Source organism: Gadus macrocephalus, chromosome 19 (assembly GCF_031168955.1).
Source record: "Gadus macrocephalus chromosome 19, ASM3116895v1".
NCBI lineage: Eukaryota > Metazoa > Chordata > Actinopteri > Gadiformes > Gadidae > Gadus > Gadus macrocephalus.
In genome coordinates, this window is record NC_082400.1 from 2752994 (window position 1) to 2767556 (window position 14563).

Below are 14563 nucleotides of genomic sequence, written 5' to 3' on the forward strand. Positions count from 1 at the left end.
GTTGGGTTTTCTTTTTTTACAAAGTCATCTGTGTCACGACCCACCTCCCATCCCATGACTCTAGCTGCTAGCGGCGGGCCGGGCCGGCCAACGACGGGGCGGCGACGGGACCCTGCGCCCCGGTCCAGGTCAACGGAGCCCAATGGAGGTCCTGCCGCCGCAGGTATGGGGGAAGGGATGGCCCCTCTGGAGGAGTCGACATTCATTCTAAGACGTCTCTTTTCCTTCATGTAAGGGGGTTTTGGTTTTGCACACATATTTCACTTTTAGACGGGGTCCCAAAGCCATTGTGACCATGACGACAGAAGCTCGTTCAGCACGGGAGAGCATCAGATCAGGTCCGGCGACGAGCCTTTGGAGCAGCAGGAACACAGAATGGAAGAGATGGTGCTCCAGGGAACCACCTCACAACTCAGGTGGTTCTACTATCCGAATCGGATTTACCCACTGGTCAAAATTGTATTTTAGATGAATATTTCAAAATTGAGTATAGTCGCAGCAATGACATTGAGATGGTATTTTCCTTGGCCCTAATTGGTTTAAAATGTGATGGCGCAGGCATGTTACTTCACTCTTCACCATTGCAATGCATTTCAACCATTTTTGGGTGCTATATTGTACTGTTTTGTTATCCGCAGTACCTGACCTAACAATTAGTCTCCCTTGGGCCCCAGGGATGAGCTCCTGCGACTTGGATCAGAGAACAAAGAACTGCGCTGTCTCCTCCGCGAGGAGGTGTTGAAGGAGTCTGAATGGAAGGCCAGATCAGAGGACGTGTGCGATGGACCAGCAGGCCTCCATCAGACCGTACTGAGACTGAGAGACGAGGCCACGGGTCACCTCAAAGTCATCGGCTCGTTGAAGGAGCAGCTGGAGAGGAAAGCTGTGGAGGTGTCTGATTGGGAGAGGAGAAACGGCACCCTGGAGGGTCCACCGAGCACCCAGCTGTTAAACCACACGCCTGCCAGGCAGCGCCTCTCACATAAGGTAGGACCTGTAAGGAAACCTGCCATAAACCTGAATACACAATGTGGTAACATACAATCCTAAGTTTTTCCTTTCCTATTTCAGGCTGGTGTCAGATCTCGCCTCCCTGTGCCAGTGAGACTGATATCAGAACCAGGCAGCACCTTCTGGGTGGCCAACCAACCCCACACTTTGCACCAACACACCGACACCGTTGAGCCTCTGCGAGATATACACCTGAATCACATCTCTGAGTCGGACCAGCTCCTGTCCGAGGGCTTGGAGTACCCCCTGTCCCTAGAGCGCAGCACCACTCCCGGGTCCAACTTCGACGAGTACATCCATCGTAGCAGCTGCAGCCAAACAGTCTCCGATGATAACCCAGAGGACGGAGAGGCCCTCCTGGATGATGCCCGGGCTGACTCCTGCGCCTTGCTGGCCCAGCTGGAGCTGCTCCACCAGGAGTGCCAGGAGAAGGAGAGCCTCATTGATGGGCTGGAAGACAAGCTGGCCGAGTGGGAGGAGATCCACACCCAGCTGCATGAGAAGGACTGCCTGAACCGCCAGTACGCCGAGGCCCTGCAGGCTGCTGAATCCACCATCGCTTATCTCACCGCTTGCAACCTGGACAGCCACAGCGGCCTCGGCCTGGGCCAGCTCGAGCGCTCTTGTGCCGTCTCGGCGGGCTCAGATGGCAGCGCCCTGCAGAAGGAAATCGTGGAGCTCAACAAGACCCTGCAAGAGAAGGAAAGGCTCAACGCCCACCTGGTGGAGTTCCTCAACATGACCGGCAGGGACATTGCCACAATACAAGCATCTTTGACCTCTCCCACAGCCGCAGCCTCTCTGGAGCTGTGTTCCAGGTTGGTGAGCGCCCTGCAGCAGATGAACGCATCTCTAGCGGCTCACAACCCAAGAGGCACTGTCGATGTGCCCTGGGGTTCTGACCGCGGTCAGGAGCAAAGTATGGACCGGCTTCAACAAGGGAGCTGGGAACTGAACCGACTGGATACCGAGTGTGAAGTAGGAACTCCTTCTGAGGCCAGCGGTGTACTTCCTGTTCTCAACCACACTGGCACTCAGCACAAGGACTACTTGATTAGGCAAATTGCAGGAGAGTCTGTGAACAAAGGCAGGTCCAGAGATGTAGAAGGCACATCGGGCTGCTCTGAAGGCAGTTTAACGAACGGAGAGATCACCAAGTGTCTGTCAGACTGTCTGGCTGCAGCAGAGTCAGCCATCGCCTCTCTGGCAGCACACTGCACCAACACTCAGAGCTTGTCTTCTGGAACATCAGCCCAGATCAGTCCTGACCTTCAACACCACCTGCAAAGGCTTCAGATCTCTCTGCAGGAGCTGGGGGATCTGGAGGACCAAGGCCAGGTGGAGGCGGCCAAGAAACCCTCCTATAGGCACGGCTCTGCTGCTTCTGCTGGCAGGAAGTCACAACCTTCTTCCCAGGAGCTCCATCGCAATATCCACCTCCTGTACCAGGCATTCTGCGAGCACTCCCAGAGGATCTCTAACCTTCAGGCCAGCCTGCAGGAAGAGAGGAGGCTCCGAGGGGAGAATCAGACCCAAGCACCAACAGTGGATGGCCTGAGTTCAGAAGGAATTCCAGGCAATGTTCAGGCCCAGCTTGAGGGTCTTCAGAAGGCTCTGAAGGACAAGAAGAGGACGTGCAAGATCCTTGAGGAGAAACTGGCCTCCTCCTTGAAGCCGGTTACCATCCACAACCTGCCCTGTGACCCTGCTCAGAAAAGTAAGAAACATACAACTTGAGCAATGCATTGTACTCTGAGTACTGTGGTGGTTATTCATATGAGGGGGATAGATATTCATTTGATTTATTAATTTAACTGCCAAATAATATTATCTGAATCAATTCCCTTATGTAATAACTCATTCATTTGATTAATGAGTAACTAATTAATTAATATATTATTTAATGACTTGAAAACTAGTGAAGATTGTAACTGGGAATACATAAAGAGAACATTCTCAACATTACAACCATTCATATATCCACACCCCTGATCCCCTTCCTAACTCCACATTGTTGCCTCCAGCGCCACCTCTGGAGCAGGACGACAAGTGCGTGCAGGTGGATTTGCAGGACCTGGGTTACGAAACCAGTGGCAAGAGTGAGAACGATAGGGAAGAGAGCAGTAGCACAGGTAGCTAGTGGTGGAGTTAATACTAATCCCACTGGTGGTGGTTAAACAGCCTTTGTGCATGATCACTGAACTGAGGCGGTACCGCGACTGGTTATGAGCGGAGATCTCATAACACTAGTTTGTCAACCTCTGGGTTTCAACCTCCCCTTCATTGTGGATGGCTTTGCACAAACTGTCAACGTTTCACACTGTTTTTGCATGTTTTAACTGAATTTATGAAGGCCCCTGCTTTAAACAATGCATAACTCTTCACCTATATTTCCTCTTCTTCACTACTCTATATCTCACTACAGTCACCAGCTACTTTCTTCACCTCTACTTCCTGTCAGAGGGACTGTATTCCAACCCACTTGTAGTTGTTTGGACCTCTCTGTACCTGACCACTTTGACCCTGATCTTAATGTTGACTCAGATCTGAAGGGTTGCTTGCAGCCCGGGGACAGCGCCTGCAGCCTGCCGTCCCTGCTGAAGGAGGTGCAAGGCTCCTTCTCCTCCGCTGAGTACCTGGACTCCACATCCACCTCCTACCCCAGCTCCCCTGCTCTGAGCTCCAACAAGGTGAGCTCTCCACTCTGTTAACTGGAAATCTGTTGGCTTTAATGTTGAAATGTGTTGAGGTTTATGCTTAAATATTGTGTTGTTTCTCTTCCAGGTGAGTCTAAAGAGCCTGCAGGCCTTCGAGGACTACGGCGTGTCTGAGGATCCTGTTGAGCTCAAGGCACAGGTCATGGAGCTGAGGCTTCAGCTGGAGAACCAGACCCGGGTCGCTCAGCAGATGCAGAGCCTACTGGGTCGCCACATCTTCCCCAGCAACCTGGTGTCCACGCCGGTGGACGCCTCCAGGGATCAACATGCTTGGCCCGGCGTGGTGTATGGACGCAGCCAGGAGAGGAGTCACTCTGCAGCGGAGCTGAAGGAAGGCCGGGACGGAGAGGTTCAGAGGATGAGGGAGGAGATCGGTGTGCTGAAGCAGGAGCTGGAGAGGGAGAGGAGTCTGAACAGGAACATAAGTGAACAGCTGCAGCAGGTGCAGCAGCGCAGTCGCTCAGCCTCACCCGCAAGGTAAACTGCTACCACCATGCTGGTTACATTCATATTACAGTACATTTATAATAAAGGGATGATGACACGGATATTTATTATATAGTTAGTACATTTATAAAATGCTGTATGAAAAAAGTTAGAATGAATTACAAAGAACATACAAATAATACATTTATAAAGTGGTACATTGATATTGATGACCATATTGTAATGTACTGTAATGATACGACGCATGTCTTGTACACAAGATTTGTGTTTCAACAGTTTGTCCTACCATTGCCCTCTAACAAACCCTCTCAATGTGAACATCACCGTGCCTTCTCCCATACCGACCCCGTCAGGCTGGACTCCCTGGTGCAGTCTCAGGCCAGGGAGCTGTCCGCGCTCAGGCAGCAGATCAAGGAGCGCCGTGGCCTGGGGCTGTCCCACCGCAGGCAGCTGGAGGAGCTGAGCCGGGCCTTCCAGGAGCTGCTGCAGGCCAGCGACGTGGATCTGTTCCGGGGAGACATCCTCCGAGGGCAGCTGGACAAGAGTATGGGCATTCTGGAGAGACTGGAGGGGTGGCTGGACAGAGGTGTGTTCTTTATATTGATAAATGTATAGTATTGCTTAAATGATTTTGCCGGTTGTTACTTCTTGACATTATCCATGTAGAGATGTAAATCAGCCATGATTGTTGAACCAATGGACAGGCTCATTGGGGACAAAGGGCTATGTTTCATTCTGCTTACATTCTCACCCTGCGACTGCGTTCACATGCCAATACCATCAAAGTCTCTGGCCCTCAGTTTGTGAGGATGCGAAGTGGCGTGTAAACACAGAATTTAAACTTCCTTCTGGGCTCTGTTGGAGAAAGTTTCCAAGCCAGGGCACTTCATATGGGCTCACCGGAGCTGGTCTAAATAAAGATACAGCTCTGGGAGCTGCTAACCACTTGTTTGGGATATAATGGATGTCAATTGATGGCCAACAGCCCAATCTTGGAACACCTGAACAAAAGATCATGGTGGATTTACATCTGGACATATGCAATGTCCACCACTAACCTGGGGACTGAACAAATCCAAATCCTTAATTTCCTTAACACAGCGGCAGAGTTTGACATTTCAACATTCAATCTAAAGCATGTTTCCCAATGCTATCATGTTATTTTAGTTAGACTCTGATTTAACATTTTCTATGTTTTATTCTAGTATTCTAGTTAGTTATTGTACATTCTTATGTGTTTAACAGGAGACGGCCAACAGGACAATAAGGATGCTCTGGACCTGGCCCAACGGTATATAACCTCTATTTACAACGTTATTCACTCACCCCTGTGGGTGCTACACATTGGTTGTGGTTAGTGAGGTCCCCCCTTCACTGTAAAGTCTTAGAGTTCCAATCAATTATGATTATGATTTATTTGTTTTTAATTTTTACTTCAATGTTTGTAGCTTTTTACCATTGCCTCTGAATTTCACAAAAAATATTCCCAGTCATGGGTTAATCATCTTAAGGGTGATGCTGACTATCCTAACTAGTTCCTATCGTTCTGTGGGTAGACTTGGTCGGGGCAGTTTGAGCTGTTTTAGTGTCTGTCATTTGCCCCATTTTAAAACCTAGGCACCCCCGCCCAAGCAGTAGCCCATTGCGTTACTACCCCAGGGTATATTGTGTTTTGGACAGTGTTTTGCTCTGACCTACTTCCGATGCCCTCATGTGGGTCATTCTCCCCCATGAGAATCATGTCAGGTGGGACTGACATGGCTATGGTCTTTGTTGTCTCCAGCGATGCCTTGGAGTCTTTTGAAAATAATTCTTTGTCAATCATCATTCTCAATGTTATACATTTACCTTTAGGGCTTTAAGCTTTTATCCAAAGCATTTATATACCGCAGCTATAGCACATGTTTATTCATGCAATGTTATTTATGGAGGTTATGACATGAATGTGTGTGACTAACCGCAATTTGTTTGTAATAACAATAAGAAACACCTTGACCAGCGTTTGTTGTCTTTGCTGATTTCGTTTTACAATTGATATGCGGCATAATATTGTTTTTGCAATGTAAGGCACTGTTCGCGGACATCCCATGGAGTGGTAGTTTTAGTTGATATATCAGCTCCATCTTTTAATACATCTCATATCTATCATGGTATTCTTACTGGGCAGCCCTGAGTGGCGGCAGCAGGAGCTGCAGTACAGTAGCTCTCCTCAGGACGGTCCTGCTAGCATTCAGCAGGAGATAGAGTACCTACGGTGGCAGCTAGAGGGCGAGAGAGAGCTGCTGCAGCAGCACATCCACTCTCTGGTCCAGCAGAACTTCAATCTGGCCCAGTCCACCAGAGAGCAGCTGGACCTGTGAGTCACAGGCTCAGGTCCAAGTGGGACAGCATGCTGTTTGCAGTGATCTTTTTCTGTATCTTTAAAAGAAACTATTTGGATTGAAGACTCTGCATCTGGTCCTTTACTCTGGAGCAGAGGACCTGAGATCTCAAACCAAACTACCCTTTAGTGGGACCCTCTTCTAATCAAGTAGAAGAAGTGACCTTTTGTTGTTTGAAATCTATCTGACAAATGTATATCTGCCTTAATCGCATGTATCATTTATTTGAAACTTTTTTTCCCTGTCTTGTTCTTGTTGAGCCGTTTCCCTTCTGCCGTAACATTTGTAGCTCAGAGCTTTGCCCCCAAAGCACCACATCCATAAAGTGTGTGGTTGATGGGCCCAGGTTGTCCAGGGAGCTGCAGGAGAAGAACCAGCAGGTGCAGAGCCTCCAGAGCCAGCTGAGAGGTCCCAGCGGGGCCTCCTCCTGCTGCTCCAGCTCCTCGGAGCGGAGCCCGTCCTACGTGGTGTCGGGGTCGGGACGCGGTAGCCCCACCGCACAGAGTCCCACCGCCCGCAGCCCCTCAACCCACAGCGGAGCCCTGGCGCCTCACGGTATGAGTGGCCACATGTCTGTATTATACATTATACATTGAAAGTGAAATGTGAAGCAACATAGCGATACTGCGGCGGTGTATTCAAATGATCGCACATCTCAATAGCACTTGAAAGTCGTCTTCTTTTAAGATAAGAAAGATAGTCAACAAATATGAAAGCTGAGGCGCTGAACTAAAGACTTGATCTTGGTGGGAGTCTGTGTTTAGTGGTGAACTAAAGACTTGATCTTGGTGGGAGTCTGTGTTTAGTGGTGAACTAAAGACTTGATCTTGGTGGGAGTCTGTGTTTAGTGGTGAACTAAAGACTTGATCTTGGTGGGAGTCTGTGTTTAGTGCTGAACTAAAGACTTGATCTTGGTGGGAGTCTGTGTTTAGTGCTGAACTAAAGACTTGATCTTGGTGGGAGTCTGTGTTTAGTGGTGAACTAAAGACTTGATCTTGGTGGGAGTCTGTGTTTAGTGGTGAACTAAAGACTTGATCTTGGTTGGAGTCCTGTGTGTTGTATACTATCCCAGTAGGGTCGGTAGCAGCCCTCCTCTCTATAGAGCCATCGTTTGGTTAATGTTTCTACAGTATAGGCCAATTACATAGTAACCTGCCCTAAACAATAGCCTTAACAAACCAAAATGTTTTTCCATCATGTAGGCCTTATTCGATTTCCAAACTATCAATTATGTTCTGTCACTGCATCGATGCAGACCTCCATCTTATTATGGGGTTGTGGATGATTTAGTGGTTCCCTCTAGTGGTTATGATGTTTGACTCCCAGCCCAAAGAGCTCTAGGTTCCACACCTAATGTCCCCAGCCTGCCTTGCTGATCCTAGAAATATATATGCATATTCACATTTACTTTAGATAAAAGTGTTCTCTAAAATCACTCTGTCTCTTTCATTTTCTAAATTCAATCCTAGTATTTAGTACCCCTGGAGATTGACATGACAAGGCCACCTCCACATCTATCGTTATATTCAGTCCCTGCAATTAGCTCTGTATGTTTCCTTATGAAAAATGCATGTTCCCCCCCCACACTATTTCCCGGGCCATTATCATGAGGTCAAGAAGGCACGGAGACTTCTTGAATCAGAGCCGATCTAGTAGCAGCTAGTGGTGTCCCTGTAGGCCCCGCCCCCTCTGTTCGGCGGCACCCAGGCGTCTAGCAGAGAGGTAGAGGGCGCAGGGTGTCCTGTTCCAGGCCTGTTGGAGCTGCATTATTAAGGGCCACCTATCCACCTGAAGGGAAGAATGAGGAGCTGCTTAAGGTTATCACACTTATGTTTGAATATGTTTAGGGCCTCTTTCCCGTAATGCATTTGAGTGTTTGACACTAAGGCCAACCACTTTATTTTTAAGAGTTCCATCGCCAAAACTACGGAAGCAGTTGCTGAAAGGCCCTTTGAAGTCCCAATAGAAATGGAGACTGTTATTTAGAAGCCTGCTAGTGAATATTGGCATTCAGCTGTGTTACCTGTGTGTGTCAAGGCCACATAGACGGGGGCGGCGCCAAAGCCGGGGGAGGCGTGGACCGGAGCCCCGGGGACCAGAGCCCCGGGGACCGTCACCGTAGCAGCAGGACACAGGGAGCCCGGCTGTGGAGGGAGAACGGCCGGCTGCAGGAGCAGCTGAGGGGCAGCCAGGAGCTCAACGCCACGCTGCGCAGCGAGCTGGAGCTCCAGCGCTCCGTCCAGGCCCAGCCGGGCCCCCGCCACCCAGAGCCCCGGGACCCCCCGGACGGGCCCGGGTCACCACCTCAGGCCGACTCGGATGGAAGAGAGGCTGAGGCACGGGCTGAGGCACGGGCAGCCGCGCGTCAGGACGGAGGGCCACAGGCTGGGGCCATGACCACAGGTCCTCTTCTCTACTACTGTCCTGTTCGCTTGGATCGGACCTTCAATGTTTTATTTAAAGGATGTCAGACACAATCTTAGTCATTCCTGCAATAGATTACACCATTTAGGCAATTCAAGGCGACGTTTAATTATAATGCAAACTTAATAAATTCAAAGGCCATTCAGAATTCAAAGGCCATTCAGAGGGCCATTCAGAGGGCCATTCAGGGAATAACATTCGAGACAATCATTTAAAATGTGTATTTCAGTCTGTTACACTGACCTGCATGCTAATGTATGTCTCTGTGTTCTGACTCGTGTGTGTGGCTGTGTAGTGACTCATGTGTGTGTCTGTGTTCTGACTAGGGCTGCACGATTATTGCCCAAATGATTATCACGATTATTTTGATCAATATTGATATCACGATTATTTACCACGATTATTCATTGAAAAAAAGATCTTTCGAATTTCTGCCACCCCCTAGTGGTAGGAGCCACACACTGTGCTCAGCGGCAAATTGCCGCCAGGCCACGCCCCCCCCCCCTTTTCAGGCTTCGCCGCTGTGTGCAGGATGGACTCACAGTCGCAGACAGGTGTACAGGGAGCGCTTGGTTTGCTTTGCAGTGGAGGTAGAGCGTATACTGCATGGGTGGGGCTCGTTTCTTTTTTGGTATTCATTATTTTGCGGATGCATTATTTAAAGTATATATCGCGAAAATATCGCGAGAACACTGTCATCGTGGGACGCCAATATCGTCATCGCGATAAAAATTTGATATATTGTGAAGCCCTAGTTCTGACTCATGTGTGTGGCTGTGTACTGACTCATGTGTGGCTGTGTACTGACTCGTGTGTGGCTGTGTTCTGACTCATGTGTGGCTGTGTTCTGACTCGTGTGTGGCTGTGTTCTGACTCGTGTGTGGCTGTGTTCTGACTCGTGTGTGACTGTGTTCTGACTCGTGTGTGACTGTGTTCTGACTCGTGTGTGACTGTGTTCTGACTCGTGTGTGTGGCTGTGTCCTGACTGGTGTGTGTGTGTGCCTCTGTTCTCAGACCTGCTGGCTGAACACCTGCAGGAGATCCGGGCCCTGCGGCGGCGGCTGGAGGAGAGCATCCAGACCAACGAGCGCCTCCGAGAGCAGCTGGAGAGGAGGCTGGCTGAGGTGGAGCGGGACCCAGGTACTCTCTTTGTGATACTGAATCCTGCTGCTGTTTGATCCCTCAGGGTCACTCATTAACATGTATAGTGGAACAAACAGGTGGCCAATGGCAGCGCAAATATCACCAAGACCTAGATCAGACAAGATGGTCGCTTTGTTTTTAATGTATTCAGCGTATCTGTGGATACTTACTGTTATTGTAGGGATTCTTATTAGGTGTTCCTATTGTGGGGTGAAGGCATCATTAGAGCGACTATCTCAGCGGTGGAATGGTAATAAGGTTTCAGTTTTTAGCCAGAAGTGCTGGTCCCCTCTGTGCTATCATTTGCGGCATCTCTTCTTCAGATCCCAAGTCTTACATGACAAACAAACAATTTGATACACATGATCTATGGACTTATCTGATTAAAATGCCCTGAAGGGATTTTGGTTGTGTAAATAATGGCAGACTTATTCAGAATATTTCAATATTCAATCAATCACAATAACACTTGAGAAGTGGTCAGGGACTGGATACTACAAGTGTGTGTGTCTGTGTGTGTGTTTTGACCCTGTTGGAGGCATAGTCACGTCTAGGCGAAATGAGGTACCCTGTGAATGGCTTGACCAGCACGGTATCTTGGGTCGCGCTTTCAATACCTATCTGACTGGCAGTCCTAGTTTCTATTAATATTCTTCTCTTATAATGAAGAAGCATTATAAAAACAGAGTACTGAAACAGAGTTCATTGCCCCCTGTTCTAAACCCTACTTGTGACGCTGGCCTGTGGTGCTGATCTGTGTTGAGCAGCGACCAACATCTTCATCCAAGGCAGCGAGGAGCAGGGCCAGATGGCCAGCGAGGTGCGCTTCCTCTGGGAGCAGAACCGCAGCCTGAAGGAGCAGCTGGCCCAGGGCTCCAGAGGTAACACTACACTACGCACTGCACACACTACAGCAGCACCTGGTGTTGAGTTGTGTTGAACCACAAGGACCTTTACAATGAGAGGCCTTTACCTTTATGTTAAGATATAAGCATCCATATACAAAACTATCTGTAATGTATCTACAAATAAGGCCTTGATATAAGTCGTTATAACTTAAGTCTGCATTGCAGCCGTATCACAGATAATGCGTTCTAACGTCAAAGGTTTCCTATTTTAACATGGGCCTTTTGACGTAGAATAGTATGCAGATCTCCACAGATAACTGCTGGGTTTCCTTTCACACGCAACCACTCCGTACCCCCTCTTCCCCCCGGCAGACAAGCAGAAGGAGAACGAGGCGCTGCGGGAGGCCCTGGCCCGCCGCACGGCCCGGCTGGAGCAGAGCCGGGCGGAGCTGGAGGCCCTGAGGCAGGAGAGGGCCCGGCTGACGCCCAGCGCCCAGGAGAACCAGACGCTGAGCGACGCCCTGCAGCGCAGCAGGGACGAGCTCCACAGGTACTGTCTCCCTGAGGGGGTAGGGGCTGTATTAACCTTCAGACCACAGGTACTGTCCCCCTGAGGGGGTAGGGGCTGTATTAACCTTCAGACCACAGGTACTGTCCCCCTGAGGGGGTAGGGGCTGTATTACCCTTCAGACCACAGGTACTGTCCCCCTGAGGGGTAGGGCTGTATTATAGTTCACCCATGATGGTAGCGGCCACACGTGTCCTGTGTTGGTCAGTGCGTCCTGTGGCCACGTCTCTCTGGGTCGTGAGTGACCACATACCAACAGAATCCTTCAGGCAGTAAACCAAAGGTGGTCTGACGTTCTGCGGCGTGGGAACAGGAAACTAAAAAGTAATAGGACACAGTTGAGATGAATTTTGAAGAACAGCTATGTGAGCTTCAAACAATAACAATCTGTATGATGTGACGTTGCCATTGCACAGCAATAGTCTGCATGACAAAATAGTTCCTGTGGAAGTGGAACCCTTCTTAACCTGAGTGATCAACTTCCATTATTCTTTTATGGTTTCTCGTGAGACAGAAAATGATTTGTCGTTGTCCTGCCTCCTGGACATAGCTTTTAAACATCCATTTAGACATAGTACACATTGTTCACTTTAGACTTAAAGTGTGGAGAATTGTTCACATACTCCACACAATGGACTAGGGAACAATTCAGCTAGTGTAGCATTTAGGGACGTACACATAGGAAACAAAGTACATCCAGACCAAATGTTCCCGGTACCTAGATGAATGTGTGGACAGTACCACACAAATGCTATTGATACACTGGCACTCTCAGAGCCATGGATATGTGGTCATTAGCTCCTTCTGTGTGTGCAACGTGAAACCGAAGCAGCTAATGACCATTGTAAAAGACTTATTACTGTCCCATAACGCTGAACTATTAAAACCACTCAGAAACATGAGCCAGGATCACCTCAGCACTCATCCAGGGAGCAATGGATGAGGGCCCACGGTGGGGGGACCTAGAGGTCATGAGGACTAGAGGCCCTCACACGGGTGGCCCCTGGCCCTTAGTCACACTAGCTGAGAGAGGAGGACACATGATACACCCGAGGCTGGTTCATCCCCCATATCAAGGTTGTTTTCTGGGCATCTCTACATGCTGGGCTTGAGCTTTCCTTGTTGAACACCTTAGCCGAGGGGTTGTTGTAATACTTGATCATAAGCTTGGAGAGAAGGTGACTGGAGTATCTGCTCCCACCTCGATCTCGTTCTTCTTTCTGAGAACGCACCTGCTAAACTTGAAGGCATCTCCTATTTATGTTCTATTTATGCTGAACAAACGTCCCTTTTTCTAGTTCCAAACACTAATGATGCCTTACCTTTTGTTGTTTGGTCATCAAAGTTGTGTTTCATCGCATAAAACATCAAACAAGCTCCTTTTGGAAACATTTGAATCCTGTCCTGCATTGGCTCGTGTGTAACACGAACAGTGATCGATATTCTGGGAATTCTGCACCGGCGATTGACCCGCTGAACACCTTGCAAAATTTCCACTGCCGGTGTATTTAGATACGTCGTCTCACTTAGACTGGTAGCCAGTGTTCATTTTTTATTTAAATTCAAACCTTTGTAATGAGGTATTATGTTTGACCTTTCTGTCCACGTCTTCCTGCATGGAACACCACTAAGGTGTATCCCAGAGGCGGTTTTAGAAGTCCATCTCCGTGGCTTCACCAGGGCACAACCTCCACCGTGCCTCATCACGGAGCTGGGGGAGAATTCTCTCACAGCTTTGAAGTCCTTCACAATCTTCCTTCACATGTTGTCTTCACCTCATGAGATGAGGCTGCAGAATGAAGTGGTTGATGGGCCCTGTGAAAAAGGGCTGCTCTATTGGCATGAGGAGGACATGTTCTGTGTTGTGGAGATATAGTCCTCTGATGAAGAGGTTGACACGTGTACATGGGACCTGGGAAACGAGTAGTTAGACATAAAGCGTACCCTCCTCACTTACCCACGTGCTGTTGTAGAGTAAACTGAGGTGGTGTGGTAAGCTGTGAGTATACTGAGGTGGTGTGGTAACCTCGGAGTATACTGAGGTGATGTGGTAACCTGTGAGTATGCTGAGGTGGTGTAACCTGTGGTAACCTCTGCGTGTGGTAACCTGTGAGTATACTGAGGTGATGTGGTAACCTGTGAGTGTACTGAGGTGTTGTGGTAACCTGTGAGTATACTGAGGTGTTGTGGTAACCTGTGAGTATACTGAGGTGATGTGGTAACCTGTGAGTATACTGAGGTGTTGTGGTAACCTGTGAGTATACTGAGGTGTTGTGGTAACCTGTGAGTGTACTGAGGTGATGTGGTAACCTGTGAGTGTACTGAGGTGTTGTGGTAACCTGTGAGTATACTGAGGTGATGTGGTAACCTGTGAGTACTGAGGTGATGTGGTAACCTGTGAGTATACTGAGGTGATGTGGTAACCTGTGAGTACTGAGGTGATGTGGTAACCTGTGAGTGTACTGAGGTGATGTGGTAACCTGTGAGTATACTGAGGTGATGTGGTAACCTGTGAGTATACTGAGGTGATGTGGTAACCTGTGAGTATACTGAGGTGATGTGGTAACCTGTGAGTATACTGAGGTGATGTGGTAACCTGTGAGTATACTGAGGTGATGTGGTAACCTGTGAGTGTACTGAGGTGATGTGGTAACCTGTGAGTATACTGAGGTGATGTGGTAACCTGTGAGTATACTGAGGTGATGTGGTAACCTGTGCCGCCGCAGGCTGCAGAGCGACGTGAACCTCCAGAGGCAGCAGCTGTCGGACTCCCAGCATCTGCTGCAATCGCTGCGCGTGGAGCTGCAGGTCTGTGAGCGCATCAAGACGGACGCCCCCAGTGCAACAGGTACTGCTGCTTCACTCTCATGGGATCGGCCCACAAGGTCCTGATACTATAAACAACCAAATGGATACCAAACATGTTCCGTGTTAGTAGTAATGCACCGTGCAACATCTTAAACTGTCTGTGTTTCATTCAGTGTTGCCAGATTGGGCCATATTTTTCACCCAATCTGGCAACAC

At 49.0% G+C, this 14563-nt stretch overlaps 1 protein-coding gene across 14 annotated transcripts in view; it reads left to right on the plus strand.

Annotated features, from left to right (window-relative positions):
• The window catches only part of cdk5rap2 (CDK5 regulatory subunit associated protein 2), a 41612-nt gene that overhangs the window by 22875 nt on the left and 4174 nt on the right, over positions 1–14563 (plus strand). For 12 of the 14 annotated variants that reach the window (XR_009523174.1, XR_009523175.1, XM_060038584.1 and 9 more), the window contains 15 exons: positions 65–163; positions 271–416; positions 675–987; positions 1072–2728; positions 3036–3143; positions 3556–3701; positions 3796–4205; positions 4529–4761; positions 5421–5466; positions 6903–7111; positions 8594–8959; positions 9995–10120; positions 10891–11004; positions 11344–11521; positions 14266–14387. Coding sequence is in view for 12 of the 14 variants with exons in the window: in XM_060038584.1 (XP_059894567.1) it covers positions 65–163; positions 271–416; positions 675–987; positions 1072–2728; positions 3036–3143; positions 3556–3701; positions 3796–4205; positions 4529–4761; positions 5421–5466; positions 6903–7111; positions 8594–8959; positions 9995–10120; positions 10891–11004; positions 11344–11521; positions 14266–14387 (4273 nt within the window). In the remaining 2 variants the exon portion in view is untranslated. Of the gene's footprint in view, positions 1–64; positions 164–270; positions 417–674; positions 988–1071; positions 2729–3035; positions 3144–3555; positions 3702–3795; positions 4206–4528; positions 4762–5420; positions 5467–6342; positions 6883–6902; positions 7112–8593; positions 8960–9994; positions 10121–10890; positions 11005–11343; positions 11522–14265; positions 14388–14563 lie in introns of those variants that run through there. The other 2 variants (XM_060038579.1, XM_060038587.1) reach the window with 2 other exon arrangements.